Raw genomic sequence first — 12480 nt, forward strand, 5'->3', positions numbered from 1 at the left:
GCCATTAGCCAAGCCTCCCCTGAAATAATTTGGAGCTCGAAAACAAAGCCTCTCTTGCTCTTTGAAAACCTATGTTCTACATGATAGGCTGCAGATAATGGATGGATGCATGGTTCCAACATAACATCATGCACATTCAAAACGATTTGAAGTGGATGATGTCACTTTGGGATTTCCTGTTATGGTTAAATGTGTGGGTGTGCAGGTGAAAGGGTTCAGGAGGTGAGGGTAAAGTAACATAACTCAGTTTACTGAGATTACAGTGATGTGTGTACCGGGTATATTTAGCAGGCTAACAGTCAGACTTCACAGTGTGGTCGTCTTGCTGAGCTGGCCAGGTGCCACTCAGCCCAGTGCTGGTGTCACTGTGGGATCAGTGCAGAGAAAATCCACTGAGGTTTCAACAAAGCTGCTGTCAGTTAGAGCTGCAGTGATGGCTCAGTTAATGCATCAGCAGCCCTGATACTGCAGGACTTAAAGAGGCACTGCGGAAAACAGTCAAATAATATTAACACTACTTCAAAGAATAAAAACATAATTTTTAAGCCTCATATCCAGTACTTAGTTAGTTATCTTATTGTTCATCTAACAGTGATAAGAGACAAAATACTAATTAACAGATATGATTAATAACCAGGTTAATTTCTCCAGCAGTTTGTATTTACACAGTTGTAGTTCAAACAATAACGGGCAGTTGTAGTAAATTAAGATACCACACTTAAATACTAACACAATTAGACAACAAAAAAGATTTTAAAAAACAGACATTAGTCCTCAACCAAACACCATAGCAGGCTACCAAACAAGTGTAGTCGCAGTTTGTCCAATTAAAAATGTTACTTCAAGTAGAAAATGTGTTTGTATTACTTATTAGCAAAGAACATTTAGATTGACAGTTCCTTCAAATAAATTTAAATTAATGTTTTATTAAATCAAATGAAAAGTTTTCTGTGATTTTACGTTTTACTGATCAGTGTGTTTACATTTTTGTACATTTTTTGTTACAGCGTGTCAAGTCTATAGCTTCATACGTCATCACGTTTCCCTCCTTGACCAATGAGATCCAAGGAGGGCGTTACGCGGTCTCGCCGGGTAAAAGAGATTTGACAGTTGCAGGTCTGAAGCTCAGCCTCCACTTGACTCTTCTTCAGTGGGACGGAGACCATGGCGGCGGCTGCTGCCTGTCCCCAGCACAGTGCTATGATAACGGGCAAAAAGACGCACGGTAACAGGGAAAACAGTCGGAGGAACCGGGAGAACTCTCGTCGGAGACAAGCAGCTCTTTTATTTCTTAGTAACATCTCCCTGGACGGACGGCCAGTGCATAGTAATTCAGTCGAGCATGGAGGAAGCCACAAAGAGACCGACTTTGAGGGAGCGGACTCTGCGGCCGGGTTGTGCCCGGAGCTGGGTGGTCGTTATGGTACATTCTCCGGGTTGGCAACGGCGGTGAGCTGCGGGAACGTCAATCCCTCCATGGCACCAAGGACAGGACTCCTGAACATACCGCCTATCCTCGTCCTGCCGTCGGACACGGGGTTCAACGATGTGGGGAGCGCGGAGGTGCTGCTGCAGTGCCGCAGAGGCTCGTTCCCTTCGCCGGGGAACCTGCTCTCCGCGTCCCCGTCCAACGTCAGCCTCCTACCGTCGCCTCTGGGACCTCGGAAGTCTTCCACACTTCTGTCGGTACAAAGCTGTAACTCTGTGTCCTCAGAGCCGCGACAGAGGTGAGTGACACACGGCTTTGTTTGATCTGGTGGGCTGGAGTGCCTTGTCAGACTGATCGTTCAACTTACTTTGTTTACTAACAGCAGCTTGAATGTATGTCACTCAGCCGAATGAGTACTTTTGACTTTTGATACTTGAAGTATATGTTGATGCTATTTATGCTTTGTACTGTTACTTGAGTACAATTTGGGACTTTTACTTGAACAGAGTATGCATTCACTTTTACTTAAGTTCAAGATCTGAGTACTTTTTCCACCTCTGGTTTACATCTTGAAACAGCAGTATGATGAGCTTGAGTTACCTAATAGTTTGTGGTAGTAGATTGTTTTCATCTGTTCACACATCAGCTGTGACTTAGCAGTGGTGTGAGAAGTACTCAGATTCTTTACTTTAGTAAATGTGGAAACACTCCTGAAAAGTCCTGAATTGAAAATGGTACTTGAATTGAAGTACAGGCACATGCAGCATATAAGGGAAATATGCTAGTAAAGTATAATAATGTCAAAATAGTACTCAAGTACAAAACTTCTGTTAGAATACCTCGTTACATTCCTCCCCTGTCTAAAGTTAGACTGTGTCTGGGAGGTAAGGTCTAATTTAAGTTTGGTCCAGAGAATATAACACTTTTATTCACATGCTGAGGGACGCTTTGACTTTGGATTTAATGCTTTAAATCAAGGTGCTATTGAAGTAAGGCTCATTATTAGACCAAGGTCAGATTTAAGCGGCGTTAAATAGTATCCGTATAGTCGTGATGCAACATTTCTACAAAATAAAGGACATCTTATCTTTTCTTATCCTCTACATCCGCTCTTACTGTTGCACGTCTGCCTGGAGCTAAAAGTGAACATCTACTGCAGGCATGCCTTACAGCCCACACAAGCTCAGATTTTGATGGGCTAAGGGCAAGACCGTAGGAATTACATGACTAATGCCATTTGAATTTTGGAGGTAGGTGGAGTGGATTATTCAAGGGTCAGGTTCACCTTTATAGCTACAAGAAAATATTCATGGCAGCTTTTGTAAAGGGGCATATTGTTGCCATGTGCTCATTTCCCTTGATGCTGTCCTTGCAGAATGAATCAGTAATTATGTGGATAGACACACAGAACGGTTAAACCACTGGGTATAGCCTCGAGAAATAAAGACTTAATTGTGTTTTTAAGCCTTGAATGTAAAACACAGTTATTACCGAGTGCTGTTTCATATTCCTATGGTCGTGTTTACTTCTTCGGATCAGACGTCTGTTTTATAATCATATGTTTGGTATTTGATTGTGTATTTAGTTTAGAAGAAGTCAACCAACAATTATTCGATTTCTTATAGAACATATTGTTCTTTATGAATCTTTTAGTCTTTAAGATGTCTGATTATATCACACTGAGAAAAAGTCATCACATTTAAAGAACTAATGGAGATGGCAGAATGATCAAATGTGTCAGATTGTGTTTAGTGTTTGTTGTTGTTGTTGTTGTTGTTGTTTTTATCAACAACTTTGCAAATGCGAAGAGTATGTATGCATTCATAACTTAGGTCTATTGTGTCAATATAAACCTAGAATAAGAATCTTATAATCTGTGTAATGTTCTGAAAAGGTGTTATTTCTTATACTGATCCAGAGAATATGCATTTTGGCTTTTTGTTTTGTTCATTTTAAACAATCCCTATATTATGATCTCCCTATATCTGACATCCCTCCACTTCCCCTTTTTGAAACCACAGCCAGTTTGTGTTTATTCACAAACAGTTCAAATATAATATAGACATATCAGAGATGTGTGGAATTGGACAACCTGATCAAGGGGTGCTAAACAAAGCAGATATTTAACATGTCTTAACTTGGTCTAGATTTGTATAGATGTATTATTTGGAACATTACAACATAGACTAAAAAAAAGACGATCAAAACTTACTACCAAATCTACCAAATGGTCCAAAAACGTGTATTTCATCAGACTCAACATCGCTTGAATATGCAAGAGAAGTAGTTGCCTGTTCTGATCTCTTAAAAATGTATCATCTTTATGAAACCAGTTGTATTTTCAGTGTTCACTTTGAGCCTGGTTGTATATGCTTTCTAAAAGGAAATGTCATTTTTAAAGTGGTAGCCTGCCAGAGTAGCTGGTGACTTGTAGAGGGGAAGTGAACCTGGAGACGGTTAAAAACCACTAACAGACTAAATGATGTCAAGCTGTTTTTTCTGTGCCTCAGTAACCCAGAATGATCTTTTTCTTTGGGTGTTTACTACAAGTTACTTTGAATTGTATCTGACATCCACACAGAGATAACTGGCTCAGAACAGAAAGAAGCAACAGAAAAACACACTAATTAATTTCATAATTAGTATGTGTGTTGTAATGTGGTTTCATAAGAATGTGATTAACAGAGCGTGTGTGTATCCAGCGTACCCATCTGGCAGCGGTTCAGACTTGCAGTGGTGGTTTGAATGCTGATGGATGGATAAGCCTCGTCACCATGTTGGCAGCGTATCAAACCCACAGAATGTCAGACCCGCTGAGATAAACACTGCTTAACCTATTTACACCTAACAACAGGCCGGGTAATTACCAGCAGATAAAAGCTCAGCAGTCAGACGGCGGCACCTGTCCTCTGCAGCTCCTGCTGGGAGACTTCATTTTGTCTGGTTAATGTGATGCTGCAGGATTTCATGCCAAGACGGTTATTGTCAGTGTTGCTGATGAGTGTAGTTTGCACACTAAGTATACCATATATACGGCGCCCGGGGAGCAGTGTAGGGAACGGTGGCTTGCTCAGGGACACCACGGTTCAGGGACTTGAACTGGTGACCTTCCAGTTCCCAGGCCAAGTCCCTATGGACCACCGCAAAGTCCATAGAGGAATATTTGTTCAGTGCATAACATGTCAGAACATGCTAAAAAGAAAAAAGACCATCATTGTTTCAGTTTTAAAATTACTCCAAAATCCTAAAGATTTTCAATTTATTCAAGATATTCAATATACACTGATTTAAATTAAGAGCAGGATATTCATTTTAGAAACAAGAACCAGAGAATGATCAGCATATTGACTGAAAAAAAACAATATTAGTCAAAAACTATTCAAATCTAGTTGCCCTAATTTACCAATATGAAATTAAACTCAGAGAAGCTCAAATTGTTATATTAAGGACCCTTTTGTTGTAACAGGAGTGAATTTAATAATTGATTATCAGTTGCCGATTAACTTTTCTGCGACTTATCACTTAATTATCTGAATATTTAAACTCTAAAACATGTAATATATCAGCAGATGATAATTATATATGTCATTTTTTTACAAAACATCTACGGCATCTTTGCATGCTGGTATTATTTCCATATCTCTAAACTGCAATTTCTTGTCTCCAATCGACTGTACACCAGTGTAACTTTGGTGAGCTAATAGAGGCCGATAGCAGTAGGCAGTACTTATTTGTTAATGTTGAAATTCTTTTTTCCAATCTGCTTTTGTTCTTTATGAAAGTCATTACACTATGACCTTTAACCTAAATATCTATAGCCAGCTGCCTTGAAATGTGAAAGGGATTTAATTTGAGCTAAAGGTCCTTCTGTGGCTGTTTCCTGTGGTTACTGCTGGCTGTGACAGCAGCGTCTGCATTTAACAGCAGCCTTCTCCTCACCTACTCACTTCCTGGTGTGATGAGTTTGGCCGTCGACAGATACCATCATCAGTCACGCTCTGTTTAGCCTCTCTGTCTGAATCAAGGCTCAGTGTCTGAAGTCCTGCCAACCAGCTAATCAGCCAGCCAACTGCTTCATTAGCCTACGAATAAACACACACACACACACACACACACACACACACACACACACACACAGTTGAGCTGTTTAACTGATGCTCTTGTGAGTGAGAACACTTGGCTGGTAAAGTACTCACTTTGGTTGCTGAAGGCATTCAACTTCGAGCCTCTTTTGCCTCGAGTAAACCTACATATTTTTGTTTTGTGCACTTGAGGTCAACAATAACAAATTAGCATCAGTTCCAAGGCTGTTTAGTTTACAAGAAGCCTGGAGATGTTTTGTAATGGTTTCATGTGTGAGAGAAGTGCTAGAAAGAGACAGAGAGGATAATTCACAGTTCAGGAGACATGCAGGATGTTCTTATTCGCTGTTGCACTCGGTCTGTTTTTAGATGTTAGGGACAATGTGACGTTTCAACTAAACTGAACAGAGAACATCCAGGAGTTTCATGAAAATGACAAGAGCCACAAACACTTTAAAGGACACACACACACACACACACACACACACACACACACACACACACACACACACACACACACACACACACACACACACACACACACACACACACTTTTTTAATGCATGTTGGGTCAGGAGAGAATATCTCACTGTCAACACAAGACAATGACATACACGATTGACTTTCTTCATCTAAAAAACCCTGCATTGGTCACTTTTCATGTTTGAAAAATCGAATTTTGAAACCGTAATTATGGTACTTTCATGAACTCTACCACCTTGTCTTGCGCAGAATAAATTGTAAACGTCATAAAAAGTAATACACTTTATTAAATTGAAAAGAGAAGTACCACAAGCTAACTTAAACTGATTATGAGACGAGCTGTGCCAAAGTCTGTGGGTTTTCTTTTACCACATTGGCTAGCTTGTCTGTCAAATTAAATGTGCAAAAGTGTGCAGCTTTAAAATGAGCTGTATGGAAACATGATGTTAATATTGAAAGGGCACTGGGGAAGCGCAGACATAGAATCGGACACAGTGAAATTAGTCCTCTGCATTTAACCCATCCTAGTACTAGGAGCAGTGGGCAGCTATTGTATAGCGCCCGGGGAGCAATGGGGAGGGGGGATTGGAGGTGTCCGGTGCAAGCAGGGCCTAGGAGGTGAACTGGGACCTCTCCAAGTAGCAGTCCACTTTCCATATTTCAAGTCTGTTCGGGGACTTGAAGCGGCGACCCTACGATTCCCAGTCCAAGCCCCTACTGACTGAGCCACTGCTGGACAAATCCACCGAGGCTGTTTGAATAAGTAAAACAGTTTCATAAAAACAAGGCATCAGTTTTTTTTTCATAATCCTGCTGACAAACCAACAAACTCAACCAAAAACAGAACCCCCGTAACGATGAGCTACTGACTGAAGGGACAGACGGCTGTTTAAGGTTAATCTGTGACCATGCACTGTGTAGTCTGAGAGTGACGCAGCAGCTCTGTTTCTGTGCCAGGGGAAAACACACCTGTCTGCCAAGTGAGGACACTCGGTCACGTACTCTGGCTGGCCCTTCCTCTGCCACGTCCATGTGTTCCTCATGGACTCAGTGACGTAGACTGTGGAGGACTCAGCTGATGTCATGAGGGGTTGTTCCCTGTTTAAATTAGGATTTAGCATTTCCCCTGATGACATCAGTGCCCAGAAGACTTGTTCAGTGGATTAGTTTCAGCTTCTCTGTCTGCGTCAAGCTTTCTTTCAGCCTCTCAAAGGGTTCCTTTATTGCCAACGGAAAAACGTAAGAGCAGTTAATGTCCGAGAAAACTAAAAGGGAAGACGAAGAAGCTCAGCATGACTAAGCTTCTCAGTAAATAAGGACCTCATGAGAATCTGAATCTCACAGTTTTACTGAGGCTGAGATGATGTTATAATAAGCAGAACTTCTCCAGGATGTTAACCTCTTTAGTCACATCATTAATATCTTTTATTGACACCCAGCTCCTACACACTCCACCGTCTTACTTGCAGTTAAATGGCCAATAAAGACCACGCTTCAATTGTTGCTGAGCTGCATTAACTCAACTAATACCCCCAAACATAAAAAGTGTATCTAATGCTCTCTCACCTGAAGGGAGACTTGCACATCTGCGATAAAGCAATTAATGAATAAATAATAGGTACATTTAAATGTTAGAATGACAAGCAGTGTAGGGTTAGTTCTACTAATCCATAAACAACCCCTTTAAAACGAAGACAGTCTGTGTAGGATATCATCACAAGCTTCACAAAAGCAGGACAAACTGCAGGAAAGTTGAATTTGAGAAAATATTCATCACATTGTATTACATTTTTGCACATTTACAGTCACATACATGCCAGGTCAGTAGGTATTTTTTTAAAAGGGATGCATTAAAATATCAATATCACCGATTATTACTCTATTGCTGCAGGCACTAAATGATCAACACTGGAAAGCTTTAAGTATGTCTGTTCACACTTGGCATTAAGATATGTCAGAGTGCCCACTTCTAATCTTATCTTACTTCCCTTTTTTCAGTTTTCATAAAACAAAACAACACTGGTGTGTGAACTGTGGGCAATGTTTATTTTTATTCCCCTTATCTTTAGCTCTTTCTTTATCTCTCCACCTCACACATGGGCTCAACTGTTATGACACAATGAAGGTTGATGCTGATAATCTAGGTCACTTAATATGCTGAAGTTTTCTCTAAATATCTATCATCATAATTGAACAATTACCTTGACACGGATTCCACAGATTCTCTTTTCCATTACCACATTCAGGCTAAATCAACCTTGAAATGTCCAGCATCAAGTGCTGTGACTACACAACTGCTACAGTATTTGTGTAGCAGTGTTTTGTCTACTAAAGAAGCTATAGTAGCGCAGTTGTGCAGATACATTTTGTCCTGCTTTTTTTCGCCAAACTCCTTCCCCTGTTTCACACTCACTCACTGTCAAGATTGACTTCATGTGAGTTGGAAACATTGCACTGAAGTCGTTGCCTGAAGCGGAACCCTTATCAGACTCAACATGAAACACAGATTAGACACACCCTGGACTAACACACACACACACACACACACACACACACACACACGTAAACACACACACGTAAACACATGCACAAACCCAAAGAAGTCAAATCTGACAGACTCCATCTGTATAGCTTGGTGTGTATGTGTGTATTCTAGTGTGTCTGCATTCATATGCATGCCTTTCCAATGACAACAGAGCTGAACCCCACTCCCCTCCACACCCTAAACACACACATGATCCATCCCTTTCTTTTGTTCTCTTCAAACAACTTCACAAATGTGGATGAATCATGAAGAGGCATTTCAAGCTCATCTCTCTATTTCCTTAAACAGACACACACTGGACAAATCATTTAGTGAAGTGTTTGGAAAGTTGTGTTATTTCTTGGTATATTACAGGCAGTCACACAAGGAAGGTGTAAAGCATGACTTTATGATTCTGTTGTCAAACTCTATTTGCATAAATAATCATGTGATGTCACTGAGGCTCATAAAGGCTTCCAGCTAACCGAGGCCAACCGTATTAATCCACTGAGACCGTGCCTCTCTATGTTACAAAACAGACCATGTGATTATGATTATCAACCCCAAAACCATGAGCATGTTTATCACAGTTTGTCCCCTTCAGAGAAAGTCTCAAAGTGTGAAAACATGTCCTCACAAAAACATTATTAGAGTTCATTGTGGATTACTGTAGCAAACAGTCTCAAAATTCAAATTGTGTGGAAGCGTTACCCGGTGAATGTATTTAGAATGTGTCAAAATCAGTGTGAACGGGCAGCAGTCTTCCTGTCGCTGTGTTAATGTGCATGCCTGATCTAGTTGGACAACACACACACACACACGGTCTGTGCAGTTCACATCCAGTGTGCAGAGTTGTCTTCTCTGTGGATGTTTTACTGTTCCCAACAGGCTGATAAAAGGACACTTCTGCTCTACTCACATCACTTTAACGAGGCTATTTCAAATAAATAAAGTCATCTGAACAAGCGTGCCCCGCCTCACATTGAGACAGCGTGTGTACTGTACATACACTGATAATACCATTAACCAGGTTGATCTGGTCCGTCACATAAACACCTTACTCAAGTTCTATCACATTAGGATTATGATAGCTGTGTGATCAGAGCTGGATTATACATGTTAATCCATCAAAGATAAACTCTGCAGTTGCAGTTTAGTGTGTTATACACAGGCCAGAGATACAGCCAATCAATAGAAAATGAATCACCAAAATTCTGATGGAGAAATTAAGTCATTATCAATAAAAATGCCTCTCAAATGTGGCAATTCTCTGGAAACAACTGCTTCTGACTGTCTAATCCATCATGGAAAATCCCTACATTCACATGCGTGTTGCTTCAATAGATAAACTCTGTTATGCAGATGGTGTACAAAGATTGATTCTTGAACTGATCCCAGGCAGCAGATGGATTTATAAGTAGTTTTTGAAAAGGGCTTTAAATCACATGCTATACAATATATACCATCTGTTTGTTTTCACACCACTAAAAAAAACACACACAAGGAAGAACCATGACATCTTTAAATCACCACCAAAAGAAACCTTCCAAGCAACTTGTGAATTTAAACTGAACCAAACATTCTAGGTGTGAAAGCAACCAATGACAAATGACTCGTAGGAAAGGAAGGAGGGTTTTTTTGTTGTGCTAAACCATGCAGAAGAAGGAGCAGAAGAGTCTGTTAATCTGATGATTTAAGGTATAAAACTGTGTGCATGTCTCAGTGTGAAGTCCATGTAATCTATGGAGTGGACAGACTGTTCTTACCCACTGCTGTGCGTGTGTGTGTGTGTTTGTGCAAATGTGCGTATGTGTGTGTTGGATGGAGACTTAGACAGAGCATGTAATCTATGGTCAGTGGTTGGTTAATGACAAAGTGTGTGCATGTGTGCGTGGTAAGGATTTAGTATTGGAGGTATTTAAGCTAAGCTGTGTGTGCGTGTGTGCGTGTGTGTGTGTGTGTGTAAGCCTCTGGGATATCTCACAGACAGTGAAAAGACTCCCTGGATTTTCGTCCTTTTTTTTCAGTTATCTTTCTAATATGGTGAATCTGCCAAACTGAATCCCACTCCACCTGCCAGCTAAGGGGCGGAGACTATAAATAGCCTGCTCACCCTTTAGTTCATCCTTTTGCACTCCCTGCCAGCACACCAATTTAACCCTGTGTCCTGAGTTTCCTCCACATATCCTGAAGTGGGCGTCTTCAAGTTAACCACACAAAATAATCAAGACCAAAAGGGAAAATAAATACTGGTTCTTGCATTAAACCCTGCCTTCTCCTTGCCTCATTGCATCCTTGCCCTTTGGGTCTTCTGACCGAGACCCTGTCTGCTCGCCACACTCACTCTCCCCGAACCAAATCACCCCTACAGTTCCTTCAATGGTCCTTCGAGCCGGATACTGAGTGAGTGATACCATGGCAGGCAACGGTAAGGAGTCAAGAGAGTTGACGTTGCCAGAGAAGGCCCCCCAAGCTGGAACCAGAAGTGAGGGGACGGTATCCAGACCTACACGAGAGAGACGTCCACCTGACCGCTATGGCTTCCTGGATCCTGATGGGAAACTCTCCAGCCAGCCCAAAAGCCTCCCTCGTCACAGCCAAGCAGCCGTACTGCCGCCTCCACCCCCAGGTGCTGTTGATGTCCAGGCGGATGACCATGAAAACCCTGATCAGACGCTGAGAGAGAACACAGCCGCTGAGGAACGAGGAGTGGAGGAGGAAGAGACGACAGTCGAGGAGGAAGAAGAAGAGGACTATGAAGTTACCCACGACTATGTCCAGCTTGAATCAGCAGCTCTTCAGCCCGCTCCACTGCCCGCTCCCCTGCCCGCTCCACTGCCCGCTCCACAGCCAGCTACACAGCCAGCATCTGCTCCGATCCACCTGAGAGATGTGAGACCTGGCAGATCCAGGGGCAAGAGCGACAAGCGTGAGCCACCACCAAGGTCGAAGACGGCCTTCTCTTCTAGCTCCACTTATGCTAGTGGAAGCTCCCGAAGCTCACGCAGGAGCCAACAGGTGGAGCTCACCCCACAACAGGCGGCCATGGTCGATGAGAGGAGGAAACTTGGAGAACTGCAGGAGATACAGCGTCAGATTGAGGAGGAACAAGCTATAGATGAACGGGCACAAGAACTGGATAGGCGAGCACAAGAAGCTTTGAAGGAGAGAGAGAGGATGACCCGGTCTCTTACTCTACAGCGACGACTACGGAAAGTCCGAAGAGAACTGGAAGAGGCTCGATTAATCACATCCTTCACTGGGGATGTAGGAATGACCACAGAACATCCACCCGCTCCGCCAGCTATGTCCAGTGTGAATGACCCACCTCAAGTGCTTGCTCCTTTTTCCCTGAGCTCCAGAGTCCTGGATTCAGCTGAACCTGTTGATCTGTTCTCCGAGCAGCAGGCTCCCCCTGAGGTTCCTCAGACATCGGTCTCCTATCAAGTTCCAGTGAGTGAACAATCTCTTTCGTACCACCACTTACCTCCAGCTGTGAGTCTACCTGTAGATGCTGTGAGTCAAGCAGCAACTTCTGATCCTACTGCTGAGAGTCACACATTACTTCAGACTTCCAGTCCCGAGCATGCGGCTCCATCACCTCCTTTGTTTCACCACATAGCGCTGACCGCACCTCGTCCGGCCAGGGTCAGAGGCCTTCAGATCCGGTTCGTGAGAAACCTGCACCTCTTTCCTTGCCTAACCCCATTGAGAGGGTATCAGAGGGCGCTAGTATAATGGAGCTTTTAGTAGCGACTGCCTTTGGCATCCCGAAGCCAAGATTGCCTTATTTTGAGAGCGGAAAGGAAAGTGACTTTGTTCTGCTTACCATGGCGTTGGAGAATCTCTTAGATATCCACGCTCACCTTTCTGAACAGTACAAGTTTCAGGTCCTTATGGATCACTTGAGGCTGCCAAGTGCATACAAACGGGCAAAGTCCTATATGCACGCCTCAACTCCC

At 42.5% G+C, this 12480-nt stretch overlaps 1 protein-coding gene across 1 annotated transcript in view; it reads left to right on the forward strand.

Annotated features, from left to right (window-relative positions):
- Positions 1-52: 52 nt before the first annotated feature.
- Positions 53-12480, forward strand: part of cables2b (Cdk5 and Abl enzyme substrate 2b) — a 41162-nt gene continuing 28734 nt past the window's right edge. The window contains exon 1 of the mRNA XM_063884355.1: positions 53-1727. Coding sequence (XP_063740425.1) covers positions 1165-1727 — 563 coding nt within the window. The 5' untranslated portion in view covers positions 53-1164. The remainder of the gene's footprint in view (positions 1728-12480) is intronic.

This window comes from Eleginops maclovinus, chromosome 1, assembly GCF_036324505.1.
Source record: "Eleginops maclovinus isolate JMC-PN-2008 ecotype Puerto Natales chromosome 1, JC_Emac_rtc_rv5, whole genome shotgun sequence".
NCBI lineage: Eukaryota > Metazoa > Chordata > Actinopteri > Perciformes > Eleginopidae > Eleginops > Eleginops maclovinus.